The following is a 19,051-nucleotide window of genomic DNA, read 5'->3' as shown; positions in this document are numbered from 1 at the left end:
TCTCCCTGACCTTGCTCCTTTTCCCTTGTCACATTGCAATTTTTTTCAAATCATTATTACGATTCTCCTGTCATCAATGGAACTCGCTGATCTCCATCTCAGATTTCTTTAATCTGGAACAGTTCGTGCTATTAAATGGTTCTCAATTTCTCGATTTGTCAGCCATCTGAGTGTACTATTAGTAATAATAAAATGTATATCAGCTGGATTGCTGATTTAATTAGAGTGAAGATTTAATCATTTTTGAGTTGATAGTTACTACTCTCGTTTCATATCCACTTCCAGGTTTTGGTGAACAAAAATACTGCTAGTGCGAGTGAAATCGTGAGTACTTGAGAATACTCTTCTGCTTTCTATTCAGTTTCCTATGGGTACTGTTTTTTTAAAATTTTAAAAAATGGTTATTTCTTGCAGGTTGCTACTGCACTTCATGATAACTGTAGAGCTGTTCTCGTGGGAGAAAGGACTTACGGAAAGGTTTTAATTGCCATAGTTTTTGACGTTATTGTTTTAATGCTACTCTTATTTCAACTGGTTTTCCTCAAAATCTTGTAAATGTAAGTTATATTCTGGTAATGTTGATTGAGGATTTAAGACTGCTGTTTACGATTCTAATTCCGGATTATCGCAGCAACGTTATGGGGTTCAGGCTTATGATATTATCATAACATTTTGCCCAGTGCCTTCTTACAGGGTCTGATTCAATCTGTCTTTGAGCTCAGTGATGGATCTGGTGTTGTGGTCACCATGGGGAAGTATGTCACCCCAAATCATATGGACATAAATGGGAATGGGATTGACCCAGATTTTCGTACTTTACCTGGTAAGAACTCCTAATTTCTTGTATTGATTTAATCAATTAAAACCAGTATAGCTACATATCAGAATTCATGTGTTAACTGCAGCCTGGAATGAAGTCACCGGATATCTATCCAAGTGCCACAAGCAATGAGAAGGATAATTGGAAATCACTGGAGTTTCAGCTCCAGCTTATATATATGGCTGAAAGGTGGCGTCTGAAGACGATGCTACTCTTACGCGTGCTTCTTGGCCTGAGCACGAGTAAGATGTTTTTGTGCTTTTATTTTGATGGATTTTTTGTTTCTTTTAAGTGCTAAGATCCATAGTTGTTAAGTTAAAATATTTCTACAACAGGCCGAAGAATCATATGCCAGAGGAAGCTTGCTGGTTGTGCTAATAACTAGTGGGGGTCATTCTTTATTTACTAAAATGTTCTCTTGGGAGCCAGATTTCATTACAGGATTTTATGTTGAATTTGTTAATCCTCTTCTCCTAGCCACGTACTATATATATTAGCGCTCCCATCACATGCACTTGGTTTTGGAAACCTTTTGATAAAAGGACAAATTTTGAAATAAGTTTTAGTTGACTTGAGAGTGAATGAAATTTGATGCACTGATGAATTAAATCAATCAAGCAGTTACCAAAGGTCTCTCCTTGATATAATAATAAGTAGGTATAAATATACTCGGAGATCAAGAATTCCAGTAGCGGAAAGAGGCGAAACACCTTTATAGGTACATAAGATGTGTGAATAGAATAAAATCTCTTTTTGTCTGTTCTTTCACCTTTTGCATGAGTTAGTACCATGATACAGAGGAAAGACGGTCAGAAAAGAAAAAAAGAGCATATCAAACATTTATGTTTCCAATCTTTCATGTCTATGTGAATTAAATTATTTTTAAATTTAATTTAGTAATTTGTGACACGTCTATTTACGTGGAACAAGAGATCGAAACCGACTCGCTAAAGATCCAAGAAGATAATAAGACAACCTTGTGTCTTTTACTTTCCCGTACCTTTTATACCTATTTGAGCACCTCGTCTTGCTTGTAGTATCCAACAAACCAATGCCTCCTTCCTTAAGTTTTCTTATATTCCCTAACACAGACCTCTCTTTCCTTTTCTCTTCAGTGCAAGAAAGCTATGATTCTTACTACTTAATTATATAAACTGAATATAACAAATGGAGATAGCTTCTTCATTGAGACACCATTCCTTTTCCCCTTGTTTTCAAATTTTTCCAAGCATTGCCCAGAAGGCAGTTATGGATAACAGAATACTCTGTCTGGTCTGCATTTTCCTCATCTCGGGTAAGTTCGTTCTTTCTTGAGTGCGAGCTGCTCCAAATATTTCGTGATACCTATTTTCTATGACCATATCGTTATTCTAGTCTCCGTTAACCTTATCAAAAGAAAAGCAACTATGTCATAATTAGTATGTCAATGATTTCTACCTTCTTAAGGATCTTTGCATTTTGCATGATGCAACTTGCTTAAATTTTACTGTGTCATAATTAGCATGTCAAGAGATTTCTACCTTCTCTGGATCTTTGCAGTTTGCATGATGCAACTTTTCTTAAATTTTAATTAAAATTTTGAGATATTAAATTATGGCATATAAGTTCATATTTTATTTATTATTAACATCTTATTATTATATTAAGCATTTTAAATAAGGGAACGTACACAAGTACCTCTATCATTTAAATAAAAATGATAAAAAAATTTATTTAATGAATTTCACCTCACCTATAATTACATGTTCTCAAAATACGGGGAGACCTGATTTGGCAGTTGGTTATGATCTCTTCGATTTTGGATGCTTTGAAACTGAAAATATGATTAAAGAAATGAAGAAATTATATTATATATATATATATATATATATATATATATATATATATCTCAACTGATTTACTGGCTGGAGGCATAATGGGCCAGAGCACATTTTCCTCCTATCGCTCCAATTACTCTCTGCATGGGCTCTGTTATACGATTGGGCCCATTATTTTTCTATACCTGTATGCAAATAATAACGTGCTTTAATCATCTATACATGCATACGTTGCTTAAAGTCGCATTATTATGTATTTAACTCTAAGAGTTGAACAATATTCCATCGGCTATATTACACGAAATCCCCTGCTTGATCTAAAGATTACATCGGTCTATGAGATGACACTGATTTTTCTTCAAACTAAAGATTACCTCTTCCACATTCAGATACAAATGTATCAGGAAAACCATCATCGAAAACCATCAAAGAAAGTAAAAAACTTGACTATCAAGATATCGACACAGTGTTTCCACCTTCCACGGCTAGTACCCAGAGAGATACAGCTCCGGGGTACGTTCCCATTGTCAATCCTACAACACCAGGTACAACTCCTATCGTAAATCCAACCAGCCCAGCTCCACCAACCATCTCAGGGCCAATTACAACAACACCTACATCCTCAAGTGGGTCATGGTGCATCGCCAATCCCACTGCCTCGCAGACTGCTTTGCAGGTAGCTTTGGACTATGCATGTGGCTACGGAGGAGCAGACTGTTCAGCAATTCAACCAGGTGCACTTTGCTATGATCCCAATACGCTGCGTGACCATGCTTCTTATGCTTTTAATGACTACTACCAGAAGAATCCAATTTCCACTAGCTGTGAATTTGGAGGGGCCGCACAGCTGTCTTACACCGATCCAAGTAAGATATTGGACTCTCTCAAATTATTTGCCAACAGTTAAAGATCCAGTCTGATAACAAGACTTATTAGCATATTTTAAAATTTTGAGAGAATTTCGGAGAAAAGTGCAATTGAAACGTCAAATATTCAATTTGAGACAGCTCTTCTCCTCAGGGTTGCGATATATTCCTCATGGATGTCTGTCTATCCAAATTGCTGAAACTGTTGAGTAAAATATCTAAAATTCCATCATATTGATCAGGTCATGGGAACTGTCGTTACGTATTATCCACCAGCACCCCCACGACAACACCCATAACAACACCCACAACTACTCCCGCAGTTCCAATGCCGCCCAGGTAAAGTCATGACGCAAAAAAATTTAAACACGTAAGTTTTACAGACTGAGATGAAAATTTCGGGAACTTCCATTGCAGCATAACTACGCCTATCAATCCTTACACACCAGGAGTGGGAAATGGCTTTGGTTCAGAACCAACGGGCTATGATTATGGTACCGAACCAACAGGCCCTCCAAGTTCAGCAGAGACCATATCACACAGCCTACCGCTACCCGTCAGCATAATCTCTCTCATATGGACAGTTTCTGTTGCCAGTTGTCTCTAGACAAGGATCGAATTTGGTTATGACCTCCCAAAGGAAGATAGCAGTTAACTTGGCTGTTTCCGGGCTTCACAAAATTTTGAGACACGGAGATATAGCATTATATAAATCTCGATGTTTAGACAATAATGCCTGGTTCAGAGCAATTATAGTGAACAGATGTGTAAAATATTCAGCAATATTTAGTAATCAAATGATTATAATATTACATTAATCATCAGTACAACTGCGCCGATTCCATAATACTCTGATTCACAAACTCATTCAATGAGTTTCAGCTTCAAAATTTTCGGCAAGTTTTCAGAGTTTTCACTAAAAGAAGATCAGATAGATGAAGCAACACGTGTGTCCCATTAAAACAAAGTTTATAAAATCAGGACCTAAAATACAGTACATTCTTTGATCTTAAAACGTGTACAAAAGTCTGATCTTGAGCTGTCAAGTAATAACTTTACAAGTGTAGCTTCTCTAACTTAAAAATTGGATCAAAAGCAAGCATGACACAATAATAATACAGATGATAGCTAATGTGGCGAAGATTGAACCTTGATCAAAGGATCTTGCCAAGCTGCCAGTTCTATAGAAATGCTGGAAAGCCAGATAAGCCGCTATTAACAATGAAAGAATGATACCTTCCTGTGTTCCCCTGCCATGAACAGTGCAGCGAGACTCAATCAGCTCAAATGGCATAAATAGCACAGGTCGATTAGTTATAATTCGTTTACCAACCTCAGCCGACTCATAACTTGATTGGGGGCCAAGATCACCAAGAGTAATGTTATGAAAGGCAACTCCAGTTCTCCTGTAAATCAGTGGGAAACCATTTCCTTCATGCGAGATTTATTACATTATATGGTTTAAATATTGCACAAGTAACTGCAAGCAGGATAGCAGATCATTCAACACCACCGTCATCAAACTGTCTTATAATTTCATAACAGACCATAATTGGTGTAGGGGGTAAAATTAGATAATTTTAAAACGTGAAAACATCTATTACGCTCAAGAGCTTCAATTTAGAATTTGTACCAGTCCTCTTTTCTATGTTTCCTAAACAAGAAATTCAGTGAATTCCCAATTAGTGCGTGTTAACTATATCGAAGAAAAGGGAAAGTCCTACCAGGTATGAAGAAGAAAAGGCGAACAAGAAGTGCCAAGAAAGCAGTCCAAATGCCATATTCACCTCTGCAAACCACTTTTGAGTAAGCCACAAAAAAGAAAAGTAATATCAAGCAATAAATTCATTATGAACTAATACCCATAATTAAAAATTAATCGTCTCTATTATCAAAACATTATTAAAAATGCTTACTTTATCCATGAGACAATGCCTGCAGGTGCTTGTAGGGCAAATAAAGGAGCAAGAAACGATCTATGAATGGTTGTGCCCCTTGCTAACATTAGAACCCTGAAAAAAGAAAGTTAATAACCTCTTGTAACAAAATCTCGAAATATAACCCCAAAAATGGAACGATTTATTTCACACTCACTAGAAGAATTTCAAATCAGATCCAAGAAGGATTATTTTCCGGGAATCAATAATACATAAATAAAGTAGCAAACATACGCGGTGGAAATAGTGGAGACCCACTGCAGATTAGAAGGTGTTAACAGCCCCGAATGACAAACAGCACCAAACCCATATCCTTTCTTGTTCATCACCAACTCGCTGCATCACAAGCATGTGTTACAAATAAACTTGAAATAAGATCAAAGGTCAAGAAAGGTGCATCAGAATAATCAACAGCTCGAGCTTTGCTTCTCTAGCAACCCCTTAATTTTAAGACAATTACCGGAGTGGATTGAAACTGAGGGAGCTAAGTTTGTGCCCCTGCACTTGAAGATAGCTACGACAAACAATTCTGGTTTGATGCAAGGGGCATATTTTCTGGGTAGAAACTCGTAGTTTGTTGCACGGAGAGGGAGAGCGAGTACACAGTGAAAGTGTCAGCATTTTATCACGCTTTTGTAAGAATCCCCGGTTATCTTGTTTTGGTTTTGGCCGTCGAATTTGAGAAAACGTAGTAGCGTTCAGAGCATGTACAAAGAAAATGAAAATGGTGGTCTTTTATATTATAATTTATTTTTTTTAAAAAAAAAGAATTCTTTAATGATTCACGTACAAAAAAAAATCCTCAATATTTAAAGCAGATATTGTAAAAAATGGAATACAGATGGAGGTGATGCATATGTTCCAGAATAAGGATCGTGTCAATGAAATATTGATCGATCATTTGATTGGGCCCTCCCACCCTTCACGTGTAATTTCCACAACTTGTTTCCCGACTATCTACTGGGAAATGACGTGTGTTTTGGGAAGAGCAGTCATGCATATCTAAATTGGATAGACTATGATTGCGAAAGAAATAGTTTTCGAGATTAATTTTTTTTTCCTCATAAAATAACGATGCATAATACTAATTCATCGCAGAATTTGAGTCAAATTTTTGGACAAATCAATTATCACTATGTGACGTCACCATAGTTTAACCATCATCTTGAAATTTAAACAGCAAATTTAAACAGCAATACTACTGGCCCAGAGGCAAGGGTTTCAGCAATGGGATCAACCAAGACCCGTAGACGTAGTCACACTCATTTCAACTCTTGATCATCACGTACGAAGTTACTGTTTTGCAGACGAGCGTTCTTGAAAGAAATTCATTCTTTTTTTGGCAACAATCCTTAAAATTTATTTTCAATCCTCGTTCAAGATTGCCTAATCTATTCCACAGCCTGTCTAGTTCTTGTAAAATAATAAGTGTAATTACTATTATTATATATTCTGATATAATCAATGATTACAAGACATCCATTTCAACTTCAAAGCCACGCACAATGACACCTATCTATATTGCGTGGAGTATCCCACATACAGGATAGAAAAACATCAATAATATTTATCGATTTCATGATGAACAAATATGTTATCTATCAGACCTCGCAAACACTTCGAATAGTCCACCACAAGTCTTCCACGATGTATTTTCTGGATGTGAAGCAGGAGCCAGCAACGCCTGTAAAAAGGTTTTGAAAGAAACAGAAAGGGACTAAGATTGGCTTATTGCAGCTTTTTTTTTAAAAAAAAATCGACTATAATAATAGTGTATGACTTCACCAGCATTCTCATCCTCAATCACTATGTTTGCCCCCTCCCTGTCATCAATTTTCAGCGCTTCCACTGCAGGAACAGTTGAACAGCTCTCTTCTATCTCAATTTCTTCTTCTTCCCCATCCGATAAAAGGTTTCGGTGGCTACGGTGGCATAGTGCAGGAGGAAAAAGCTCCCCGACGTCACGTTCTCGATCATCTTGGTGCTTCCCCTCATCAACCTCTACCATTTATGCAAATCAGAATTCACCACTTAACATTCTAAACCACAAAATTACAAATCTCTGAACAGAATCTACGAACTTTTTGAATCTATTTTACATAAACAAAATACATGGCACTCTATAATAATCACAGAAAACCATATTTTTCAGGAAAAAAACCAAGGAAGCACAGCATAAACTAATAACATGCCCTTGAAACAATTTTTAGAAAATGCACACACGTGTAAAAATATATGCACAAAACATAATAAAAAAAGTATAATACTGATAGAGAAAATGATGCTAAACTTAACCAATAGAAGAAAAACACAATTTGTGGCGCAAAAAAGACAACCACGAAGTAATATTAATGGAAACACCAACTGTGAAGGACCAAGAGGTGAAAGAATAATGGAATCCACGCGGGCATTTATGGAAAAGAGAGTCCTTTTCGATTCAAAGAAAGAGTTTCACGACCCAAATAAAAAAAAAAAAAGAGGAAGTATTTGTACCGTGAGAGTGAGCAGCAGGAGAAGAGGGGTCAGAGTGATCGTCATGCTCCTTTTCCTTCTTTTTCCTGGCAGCTTTTCTCTTCTTCGGACCCGAAGGCATGATGATGTTTGATTATAGTTCCTATGGGGCAAGAGATCGTCAATCGTCGAAAATTTTGATTTTTCTCGCTCTGTCTCGCACTTCAAGCTGTTTTTGTTTTCTGCCATCCCAAAATGACGGTGAATGATACAATCTAACAGTGTCGGCGGTGGTGGTGGGGCCTTATCCATGATTTGTTTCAATTATATAGGAGGACTCTCATATTTCAATATCATTTTTTTAATAATAATTTCAATATCATTTCCCATGTTTTTTTTTTTTTTTGTGAAGGAATTTCCGATGCTTAAACTTATATAATCGAGGAAGATTTTTAAATAAAAAAACTTAATAATAATTCATAATGATAAGGGCTGATTACATAAAATCCATTCGAGAAAGTGAGAGAATAACACATTGAATTGCATATTTTCTATAAAATAATTTTGTTTAAAAAAACAGGTACACATGTTTAGGGTGAGAAAAAATACCTAATTTTCGATATATCGTGATTATCATACCGAAAAAATGTCTAATTTATCGAATTTTCGATATAACGAAGATTTCGATACGGTATGTTAACAATACCGAATTTTTCGGTACGATAACGATATGTAATTTAAAAATTTCGATATGTACCGGAATACCGAAATATCGAAAAAATATATAAAAATTTGAAAATATATAATATTTTAAAACAATAAATTTATAAAAAAAATTAAAATGTAAAATTTTTTCGATATAAAATGGTAAATACCGATATCGTACCGAAATTTCGGTATACCATACAATTTTGGTATGATCGATATGCTAGTCATATGTACCGAAATTTTCGGTATACCCAAATATTCGATACGATATCGATATGAATTTTTTTATATCGTGATTTTCAATACGATATACAATACGATGCAATACGGTACACTGTACCATCCCTTCTTGTTATCTAATTTATTAGACACCAATAAAATCCAAATATTGGTAATTATTATTTTATTAAAATTGCTACAAAGTAACTTCGACGAATTCAAGAGAGAACGATTCGGCGTCGAAGCGAGATCTGACAAATGATATGATAAGACGCCTTGATTTGGATCAGAATTAGGTTTGTTGCTTCAAGAATTCGAGAAATTTAAACGAAAAGAGAGTGGGGATGGATGCTTTAAGGAAGCAAGCAAGCAAAATCAGAGATCAAGTCGCTAAACAGCAACAGGTGTTTGCTCTTTGTTATTATTTGCAATTATGTGGTTAGATTTTAGTTTATGAAAGCAATGATGATCAGTCAAGGGCTGAAAAGTTTATGTTTTTATTTTCTGTTGGGATTGTAGGCTGTGATAAAGCAATTTGGTGGGACCGGCTATGAGAGCTCCGAAGTTATGGTTATTGATGAGCTTGAGTTGCAAATGCATCATCAGCTGGAGAAGCTTTACAGGTCTACTCGAGGTGGAAGGGTAATTGACTTAATTCTTTTTTTGTGTTTATGATTTTTTTTTTTTTGCTTTGCTAGTATATGATTCCCTCTTCCACGCTCGTATTAGTTTCTATTATATGCTGGGAAATCTTACAACTAAAAATCTTGGGATATCGAGCGTGATAATGTGGTTCTTTATGTAGCCTTTGTTTGATATAGGTTTAAATTTTTAATGTAAATGAGATGTGAGAAACTAAGTTTAATCCTAAGTTCCAAGCAAAAAACTTAATCATTTGTAAGTTTTCTTCAAATTATGATGTGCCCAATTAATGGAGATACGTGCATTCTCATACTGATTTGATATTTCTGGAGTATGGATGTGGTGTGCCACTGGTCGGCAGTGGATTTAATCTGGAATATTTTCAAAGTTTAACAATAGCACACCTAAATTTATTTGTTATTGAACTTTCCTGTTATTTCCTAAACTGAACAATGAATTGCTTTTTTTTTTCCAGGATTTTCAGAAAGATATTGTCAAAGCAGCTGAAGCATTCACGGTCATAGGGTATAAGCATATAGAAGCTGGTGAGTTTGTACGAAACCTGCTAATCATGAAGTTAAGTGTCAGTATATGACTTATTCATGGCAACCTTGCACTATACCTGGATTAATGCTGTTTCACTAATGGTAGTCAGGAACCAAGTTGTCCGAAGATTGTTCCAGGTATGGGATTGAGAATTCTAATGACGAGATTCTAGCCAAGACTGCATCCATTTATGGGGAAGCTCGTAAACACGTGGAAAAGGAGCAAGAAGACTTGACTAAATTGTTGTTTACACAGGTTAGCTTGAGAGATTCACTATGACATGGTGATAATTTACTAATATTGGAGGTTGAGTGCAAGTATTTTGTAAGTTACCTGATGGCAATTTGTTTTGTTATTTTTCCTGATGTTTTGACCATTCATTGTATCCATTTGGGGAGTACTTTCAAATTTTTGTTTCCATTTCAATTTGATGTTTCAAGAAACGATGATGGTAAGGGAGCTGTAGAGGGTTGGGATCATGGTCCTGGTGAGTTACATATCTATATTTCTCTTTCTATTAGTGTTACAAATTTCGTCAATTGGCAATAGAGGCTAGAGTTGTAGAATGCAACAAAAGTACTGGGATATTTATCAGACAACTTAAAAGAGATTGAATTCAAATTTGAGCAATTTGGCATGATACCGCAATGCGAGTTACTCGTGCACTGAGATGATATTGTTGTTTTTATTATTATGTATGCTCAGAACTGGAAGGTTATATCACCATCTAAGGTTTTGAATTGGTTGAATCGGTGATAAAACACGTTTTTGGGGCTCATAAATTATCTTTACCCCTTCAATCATGCTGGATTCTAAATAAGCACCAATTGAGTTAAAGCGCTATCAAGGTTCGCATTGAGAATCATATGTGTATCTCTTTTCTTAGGTCTTAGAACCATTAAGAGCTATGATAACCGGTTCTCCTCTGGAAGATGCTCGTCACCTTGCTCAACGATACAGTAGAATGAGACAAGAAGCAGAAGTGCAGGTAATCAGAAGATGTTCGCATTTTTTTTTTATCAAACGTCAGATCGATTCCTTTGAAAACCATCAATCATATGGTGATTATGATTCATATTTCATTTTACAAAAGTAACTGAATGCAGGCTGCTGAAGTTTCTAGAAGACAAGCACGCGTGAGGGAATCTCCTATACCTGAAAATGTTGCCAAGCTGCATTCTGCAGAATCGAAAATGCTGGAACATAAAGCAAATATGGCTATACTTGGTAAAGAAGCAGCAACAGCATTGGCTGCTGTAGAATCACAGCAGCAGAGGCTTACATTTCAGAGATTTGTTGCAATGGTATTATCTCGAATCTCCTTGCAGTAATGATTCAGCTTTCTTAACCAGGATTATACATTTAAGTCAGTGATTCCTTTGTAGGTTGAAGGTGAAAGGACTTATCACGAAAGAGTTGCCACAATACTTGGTAATATTGAAAATGAGGTGTGTATTTTCCTCATTATATTATGTAGATGATGTATTATGGTACTGCTAATGTGATTATGTCTGCTTTTATAGATGGTCTCAGAGAAACAAAGAAAGGAGGCTGCTCCACCTGTCGCTCCTCTTACTCACACTTCAGAGAAAACTAAGTATTTTTTGGCTGAGGCATGTAACAGTTTGATTTATGGACGGAATGGGGATCTTATAGCACACTACAGTTTATCTTATTGGCAGGTCCTTGCTCTTGTTTTGCAGGCAATACATGCTTTTGATGCTGCATCAGAGAAGGAACTGAGCTTGGAAATTGGGGATTATGTTGTTGTTAGAAAGGTTTTTGCCTTCTGTTTTAATAGTCTGGTGTTTATTTGTGTATGGGTGCCAGTGGACATACATATTCTAGATATGAGGAAACATGAGTTAATTGGTGTTTCTTTGGTTACGTGTAGTTCATTCACCTCGAAATCTACAGAGTTCTTGAATGCATGATTTTCCCACTTTTCTGAAACACTTCAAAGCGATGTTTGTTGAGCTTTTGTCCAATCTCCCTTGAAAGCTTATTACGTTAAATATCTTGCTTCACACTGATCATGTTCCACAAAATCATCTTGACCATTAGCTCCATCAATATAAACATAGTTGCTGATGAAATTGTACACCAATTGCCATCATATGCATTTTTGAAACAAAGCTTTCACTTCAGTGACAAATACTTATGTTACTTTTAATAATTTCTAATGAAACTTCAGCTTGAAACTTAATTCTCTGTTCTGTCCATTTAATGTTCTTGTCAATTATACGGAATTTAAGCTGCGGTTTATTACTGATAAAGTTACTTTCTGTTATATTTGTCCTATTATATTTTGTTTACCTGGTATTCTCAGGTGACCCCTTCTGGATGGTCAGAAGGAGAATGTCAGGGCCGAGCGGGATGGTTCCCAACTTCATATGTGGAGAAACGCCAGAGGATTCCCACAAATTATACCGCATCTGAAGTTTATTAATGAATGGCTTCTTACTCGTCACCTTTGGTTAAAATTTGCTTTTGTACCGATTGTGCCATATCCCTCTGTAATAGTCTCTGCATGTTTGTAGCTCTCTGGGGTGTAACGTGGTTTTGAATTGCGGAAAGGATTATTTGGTTGTATCTGAAGGAGATTCTTTTCTTATATTGCTTGGCTGAGCGTTTCTAATAGCGTTACGGCATATAGTGCTGCACAGTATCAAAATTTGAAGGAGGAGAGGAGTTCGCTTTTTTGCTAATTATTGCTGATTAGTTCATTATTATTTTCGTAATAACAGGGTTGAGTTTTTCTTGACCATTTTAGTAATATCACATTAAAGTTTGTATGTATATAAATTTAATAAAAAGATGATTCTTATGTACATGATATTTTTTACATAAAGTATATAATCATACTAGAATAACCTTTTTTGAAAAATAATATAGTGTGGGAAAAGGTTATTTTGGGGGAAAAAATAAGGAAAATTAGTTTTTCTAAAGGTTATTTATTTTATGAATAGTACGAATGGATATGTTTAGCTGGTTACGAAATTTGGAGCACGCGTAAATTGCCGTTCCGCAAAGAGGCAAGTAAAATGGTCGAAGAAATGGAGAAAATGGATACAAAAGAGGGGGTGGAGAATTCATCATCAATCAACAACGCAGGAGGAGAGGGGTCTGAGGCGGAGGAAGGGGAGATCGTCTCCGGAGATTTAGACGATGCGGAGGTGGCGAAGGCCTTGACGCCTCCTCCTCCGAGGCATTCTTTAGAACATGCGTGGACATTTTGGTTTGATAACCGGTCCGCCAAACAAAAGCAAGCCACTTGGGAAGCTCCATTCGCCCTCTCTACACATTTTCCTCGGTCGAAGACTTCTGGAGGTTCTTTTTTCTTTATCTACTTGAATCGAACTGATTCTACCTCTTTCGTTACGTGTGAAAACGGGGGCTGATTCAGTTCAGGTTTGATACTTTTATTGATATATTCATTGTGGATTCGCATTTTCTAAGTTTAACCATTTGTGCGGGTTCTGGCTTCCTAGATTTATGTTTTTTTTATATTTCTGTATGGTTTATATCTAGTTAGAGCTCACTGATTTCGCGTGACGCGTCACATCAAGTGAGCTACGACACTGAAAGCTTATACATTTCTGTGTTTCTGTGGGTATCAAACCGCCAATTTTCGAGTTATTGGTGTTTTGTGGCCCTTGGAACGGAAACTGGTTCTTCAAATCAAATGTCTGCATCAAGAATTCAAGTCGGAGAAAAAAGCCCAACTTTGTTGCTGACTCGTTTTTTCAAATTTGAAATATGTGAAGGTTTGATCTTTTCCTTCACACGAGGCGTAGAGATCAGGGAAAGCAGCTGATTGTTGAAGGATGAGGGTGAAACTCTGTCAAATGTCGGAGAAAAGGTGGGAAATGAGTTGATTGCCGGATAGCTTGGAAGCTCGCTACGAAAATGGCTTTCTTTTCTACTCTGTGTGACCAAATTATATTTATTTCCGCTCACATTTTATTATTGTGGACTTGTGGTTTTCTTGCTGAAGGCTGCAGCTGATTTTTGTTCCTAGTTGTTGAATCTTTCTGCCCTCATTACATCGAGGGAATTCATCACTGAGACATTTATTTAACTTGGCTTGCAGCGTTTACAACAATATACACCATCCTAGCAAGCTGGCTGTGGGAGCAGACTTTCATTGTTTCAAAAATATAATCGGGCCAAAATGGGAAGATCCTCTTTGTTCCAACGGGGTAAGTGGACCACGTGTTTTTATAGGGGTAAATCTGACACTTCTTGGCTTTACACGGTATGTTTCTGTTTTTGTTTTTTGCTTTTAAAAATTGTATCCAGTTTCTATTTTTTTATGTTCACTTTTTTTAGGGGAATTTCTAAACATGTTCCTCTATATTTTGTATCTGCCTTAATTTTTCCCACATGGATAATTATCTAGTTGCTAGCAATGATTGGAGAACAATTTGATTATGGAGATGAAATATGTGGAGCAGTTGTCAATGTCCGAACTAAGCAGGAGAAAATAGCTCTGTGGACAAAGAATGCTGCAAATGAAGCTGCCCAGGTTTGGTTGAGCATATCATTTCTTCCAATTGGATTTCTTTTCCTCTACTTGTCGATTTCTTTGATACCTCTGAGATTCTTTAATTATTTTATACCTCCACAATCACCCCTCAGTATATCGAATGACCGTAGTTTCAAGCACTGGTTCATGGCCCAGTATGCTTTAAGTGTGTTAAAAAATAAATAGTTGGTAGTTGGTGCAGGAAGAATCACCCCACCAAAAAATTGTTAACAGTACCTAGCATAATTTCAGCTTGTGAATTTTACTTGGTGGAGATCAACTTTTTCTAAATTCGAAATATTATTGCCTATCAATTTTGGTGGAAAACATAGTTGTACATGTTTGCTCATGAGGAGTCTTTGTCAGTAATATTATATCAAAGTTCCTAAGATGCATTCTTACGAGGGTGTAAGACAGTGTGCTGTATTTGAAGGATTCAACCAGTAAAGGGTTTTTTGTTTCCGCTGCAGAATCACATGAGTTCCTGATTGGATGAGTCATAAGTTACAATAAAGTCACGACTAGAGTTTTCTTATCTTTTTGGGTATATTGAGGGATGTGAGCTGCAAGTTTGAGATGATATCTATAAACCTCATGAGCAAACATATACACAAGCAATTTGTGACGTTCTTCATGAGTTTGTGTCGTAAAGTTTTTCCGTGTTTGGGCATTCTTATTCACTCAGTGCTATATGGAATTTTCAGCTAAGCATCGGAAGACAATGGAAAGAGTTTTTGGGTTATAAGTATGCCATAGGTTTCATATTCCATGTAAGATTCCCAGTTACTCAGCTGGGTAAAATTGATCTGATGCTAGGATTTTTTTCCTTCATAGAATTGTATGTAACCATTTTTTCTAATTTAGGAAGAGGCAAAGAAGCTTGACAGAGGTGCCAAGAATCGTTTCACTGTGTAGCTGTTTCAGAACCAGACGCTGCGCAAGGAATACAAATAATAACGTCTGAAATATGAGCAGTGGCTGCCTTTCCCCCTTACTAGGCTGTAGATTAATATTTTTTTGTGGAATTTTGGCAGATTTAGTTATTTCAACAAAAACAAGTGTTTACCTTCGTTTATTATTTGCTAGCTATCGAATGTCGCACACATTTTAGCTGTTTTTCTTATGCATATTTTAGAAGATGAACAAACCGATGCATAAAATAACACGAGTGTTGTGCCAAAATAGCCACAGCCCACATAGTTGTAGAATCATTAGTCGCATCCTCAGTTATAATTTGTCACGTCACCCCAATCTTTTATATTTGATATCTTGATATTAAGATTCTCATCGTACATGTTTTCAAATTTTGAAACCCATTTCATCCCATTTTTATAATATGTTTTATTTATAAATATAAATATTTTTGTCCTGAAATTTAAATAATTAATCCTTTTCAATATGTTTAATTATAAACTTAACATTAAGTATTAATTATGTAATATTTTTTACAATTTAGGGACATGTTAAATTTAAATTTTTGGGGACTAAAACCAACCGAAAATAGAGGCATCCCTTGTGTTTGGAGTATTCAGAACACCAGAACACAGACAACCTTTTCCCTTTCGGCAAAAATTGAATTGTACGAACTGTACAACGCAATCTGTAGGAGAAAAGAAATGTGCAACAAAAATCTTCAGCGCACAAGAAACTCAGCTCACAAGTACATTTCAAAAGTTTCTGCACACCACTTAAGCATGCGACTCCAGCAATGGCCGTCTTGACGCTTCCTCTGAAAATTTACTGTAATGGGAGTATAGAACTAACTGCACAATCCCAAGAAGCAATCCTATCCCGTTTGGAACCTGATTTTGTAAACCAACCAAAGAAACTAGAAAATGAAATTGAGTGTCGACAGAAGTTAGATGTAGTTTTGATGACGTTAAGTGGTATCCTGAACTAAAATCTTGGGACTGTCGAATTTATTACCTTGCACATGACAAAGTAGCCGAGGATTTCATTAAAACAAACGAGGTGGTGAGAAAAGATGTATATAGTACACAACTTACAGAAACAAATGCGTCGTACTTCAGCGATCCATAGGCAAAGAAAGCAGCACTCATCAAGAAAGTCGCAAGTGAGAGAAAAAAAGGCATGTATTCCACACTCTTCGTCCTGATCACCAGATTCTGCAGTAATATTTTAAATTAATAAGTTACCTACCAGATGGAAAAAACACACAATACAACCAAGTGCTTGATAAATTTGGGTGCCTGGTGAACTCACGATCACGAATAGTGGAGAGGCAAACATGGAAATGAGGGAAAAAACGGAGAGATATCCAACAAAAAGTTGTCGGTTAGGCGGTTGAAAAACTCGAATGCTCAGAAAAACTATGATCCCAAAGACAGAAAAGACTGCCAGCAATAATCCCAGCATCTTTATCTGCAGATCACAGTTCCACTTAGGTTGCAACAGAGAGTTCCTAATATCGTATGTTTTAGACATTAAGATTAGACCTTTCTGCATTTGTCTGCATATCGAATGAAGATGGCTATGTAAACCAACTGAAAAACAGCTCCGACTGAGTTGACAGTGGCAATCAATATTATCCCGGAAGAGACGATGGGCACTCCGTACCAAAGGCATATTAAACAGTTTAAGAGGGCATATATGTAAGGCAGCCCAGAAAATTGTTCTGTTGATTGGTTTATGATAATTCTTCTAAATGTTGGACTGGAAAAGGAGAAAAACACGTTCATTAATCAGGAAATAGATTAGCTCGCTAAAAGTATGATGCACTTACATTGGTGACACAAACAGCACAAAAGCTAGGAGGTTCCCTGCAAAGAAAAGCAATTTTTTTGTTATTAAATGAGTGAACGACCAATCAATGTTCTTTAAGTAATCGCTATTTTCATGGCACTACAGCTCAATATATGTTTTCTCATGGCATCAAAAGCTTTTGCAAAGCTTCAAGAAGTCAAATTGTTGTGAATGGCAAATAAATCTTTGAAATTTCTTCATTAACCATAATTTTTTTCTCAAGTGTATTAATTATCAAACCTTTCCCCTTTCGACCCATGAGACAAGAATTTTAATACAGATCAGTTTCGAATCAGATAACTTAGCTTTGCAACAAGGTCGACTCGAATAACAAAAGGTAAAATCCCCAATCCAATTTCCGCCATTTCTGCAAATTTTTCTCAGCACATTTAACCATACACACTCTGGAAGAAAAAAACACATCTTGGATAGAGTTTCCAGAGTCCAACATTAAAAAACAATAAAACAAGATACGATACAAGTAGTCAACACTCAAAACAGATCTTGGATAGAGTTTCCAGAGTCCAACATTAAAAAACAAGAAAAATCTACAAAATTCCCCCTAAGAACTGAGAGATTAACACAAGAATCAACCCTTCAAGTGAAACTCAAATGCCAATCAAAGCTAAAGCCAGAAGCAGAAACGTATCGCGAACAAGAAAGCCCACAAACAAAAAACACCCAAACTCGCACACACTTCGGAGAATTGGGATTGAACATAGTAACCTGCAACTCCAGCTGCTTCACTGAAAACTGTATAAATGGAGCACACTCCAACTCCGTCTTCAGACATGAGCAAATATACCAAGAAGCTCAAAAGGAACACGGATGTAAGAATTCTACTAATTTAAAGGATCTGTCTTTTTCACATTTGTTATTAGCTTTTAGCACGAGTCTTCTCATTTTGGATTCAATCACAGCCGTATTTTAATGGACTACAAGTTGGAAAGTTTTTGCTGAATTTTTATTCAAATATTCTGACACATACTTTCTTTTTTTTTATCGTGACCCCCTCGCTGTCTGGTTAGTGGCAACAAGTGACCAATAACAATTCTGCACAAGTAAATTTTGTTTCAAAAGTGGTCTCATCTTGTTTCTTTCATGTAATAACTCGGGTTCGAGTCATCCCATCTTTAGAATAAAATTTAAAAAAAAAAATTGTTTTAACGAATATAGGTGAAATGGCGAAAATTTCATTTTTATTGTTAAAATGTCTTGGTTCGAAGCGAAATTGTCGCAACCGTAGTTCATGTACTTCTTTCAAACCAACAAAAATCAATTAGCTCATATGCATTGTGGCCCAACCGTTGGATTACAGTTGTTCACTAAAAAATTAAAATAAATAAAGCTTTATTTTTTTATTATTTTTTCCAAAATATATATTGATTATGACTACGAAATTTCTGAATTTATACATTCATGAAAATTTTATCATCCATCCTGTTTTTTTTTTTCATGTCAATATAATTAAATTTTCACAATTTTTATCAGATTTTAATTTTTTTATTTTTGTGTATTTATATTTAAATGTTGTTTAATTAGTATAAAATTTAACACCCAATCAGCATGTTTAAGATTCAGATAAAATATAACTAATATTGAATGGGCAAAACGTTAATTGTATCATCGTCCAATTAATTAAATTTACTAGTAAGACAATTTCTAGCTTTATTATATTTATTTATGACTATGGTATTAACCTCTATCTTTATAATATAGTATTAGACCGTCTAGATTAATGTATCTATCATCAT

The 19,051-nt window shown here is 35.9% G+C and overlaps 6 protein-coding genes, 1 long non-coding RNA gene and 1 pseudogene across 10 annotated transcripts in view; 4 read left to right on the top strand and 4 right to left on the bottom strand.

The window, feature by feature from the left end:
• Positions 1-1,390, top strand: part of LOC142527734 (carboxyl-terminal-processing peptidase 1, chloroplastic) — a 34,888-nt gene extending 33,498 nt beyond the window's left edge. For 2 of the 4 annotated variants that reach the window (XM_075632641.1, XM_075632640.1), the window contains 5 exons: positions 286-324; positions 415-477; positions 694-823; positions 906-1,062; positions 1,156-1,390. In XM_075632641.1, the coding sequence (XP_075488756.1) occupies positions 286-324; positions 415-477; positions 694-823; positions 906-952 (279 nt within the window). In that variant the 3' untranslated portion in view covers positions 953-1,062; positions 1,156-1,390. Of the gene's footprint in view, positions 1-285; positions 325-414; positions 478-680; positions 824-905; positions 1,063-1,155 lie in introns of those variants that run through there. The other 2 variants (XM_075632643.1, XM_075632642.1) reach the window with 1 other exon arrangement.
• A 158-nt stretch (positions 1,391-1,548) lies between these two features.
• LOC142527736 (uncharacterized) lies at positions 1,549-4,270 on the top strand. The gene is made up of 4 exons (XM_075632645.1): positions 1,549-2,114; positions 3,027-3,503; positions 3,746-3,842; positions 3,921-4,270. Exons 1-4 carry the CDS (start codon positions 1,988-1,990, stop codon positions 4,108-4,110), a joined length of 891 nt encoding a protein of 296 aa, XP_075488760.1. The 5' UTR covers positions 1,549-1,987; the 3' UTR covers positions 4,111-4,270.
• Positions 4,271-4,455: 185 nt separating this feature from the next.
• LOC142527737 (cold-regulated 413 inner membrane protein 2, chloroplastic-like) lies at positions 4,456-6,237 on the bottom strand. Its single transcript, XM_075632646.1, has 6 exons — positions 5,901-6,237; positions 5,675-5,776; positions 5,420-5,515; positions 5,228-5,292; positions 4,837-4,909; positions 4,456-4,753 (listed from the first exon to the last, which is right to left on the bottom strand). Exons 1-6 carry the CDS (start codon positions 6,059-6,061, stop codon positions 4,576-4,578), a joined length of 675 nt encoding a protein of 224 aa, XP_075488761.1. The 5' UTR covers positions 6,062-6,237; the 3' UTR covers positions 4,456-4,575.
• Positions 6,238-7,034: 797 nt separating this feature from the next.
• LOC142526181 (uncharacterized) lies at positions 7,035-8,141 on the bottom strand. The gene is made up of 3 exons (XM_075630432.1): positions 7,934-8,141; positions 7,221-7,441; positions 7,035-7,124 (listed from the first exon to the last, which is right to left on the bottom strand). Exons 1-3 carry the CDS (start codon positions 8,031-8,033, stop codon positions 7,035-7,037), a joined length of 411 nt encoding a protein of 136 aa, XP_075486547.1. The 5' UTR covers positions 8,034-8,141.
• Positions 8,142-8,987: 846 nt separating this feature from the next.
• LOC142526475 (SH3 domain-containing protein 3) lies at positions 8,988-12,620 on the top strand. Its single transcript, XM_075630902.1, has 10 exons — positions 8,988-9,222; positions 9,338-9,460; positions 9,936-10,005; positions 10,116-10,261; positions 10,893-10,994; positions 11,113-11,310; positions 11,392-11,454; positions 11,530-11,619; positions 11,710-11,784; positions 12,336-12,620. The coding sequence occupies exons 1-10, from the start codon at positions 9,163-9,165 to the stop codon at positions 12,453-12,455; spliced, it is 1,047 nt and encodes a 348-aa protein (XP_075487017.1). The 5' UTR covers positions 8,988-9,162; the 3' UTR covers positions 12,456-12,620.
• LOC142526478 (uncharacterized) lies at positions 12,548-12,895 on the bottom strand. The gene is made up of 2 exons (XR_012815272.1): positions 12,654-12,895; positions 12,548-12,616 (listed from the first exon to the last, which is right to left on the bottom strand). It is a non-coding gene; the product is annotated as an uncharacterized LOC142526478 (long non-coding RNA).
• Positions 12,896-12,957: 62 nt separating this feature from the next.
• On the top strand, positions 12,958-15,681 carry LOC142526477 (eukaryotic translation initiation factor 4E-2-like; annotated as a pseudogene).
• Positions 15,682-16,074: 393 nt separating this feature from the next.
• Positions 16,075-18,307, bottom strand: LOC142527747 (bidirectional sugar transporter SWEET2a-like). Its single transcript, XM_075632662.1, has 6 exons — positions 18,024-18,307; positions 17,278-17,314; positions 16,991-17,207; positions 16,758-16,916; positions 16,541-16,660; positions 16,075-16,336 (listed from the first exon to the last, which is right to left on the bottom strand). The coding sequence occupies exons 1-6, from the start codon at positions 18,088-18,090 to the stop codon at positions 16,223-16,225; spliced, it is 714 nt and encodes a 237-aa protein (XP_075488777.1). The 5' UTR covers positions 18,091-18,307; the 3' UTR covers positions 16,075-16,222.
• Between the last annotated feature and the right edge of the window lie 744 nt (positions 18,308-19,051).

The sequence above is a fragment of the Primulina tabacum genome, chromosome 15 (genome assembly GCF_025594145.1).
Source record: "Primulina tabacum isolate GXHZ01 chromosome 15, ASM2559414v2, whole genome shotgun sequence".
Lineage (NCBI taxonomy): Eukaryota > Viridiplantae > Streptophyta > Magnoliopsida > Lamiales > Gesneriaceae > Primulina > Primulina tabacum.
Note: the sequence above shows the minus strand (reverse complement) of the source record. Positions and strands in the feature narration are given on the sequence as shown.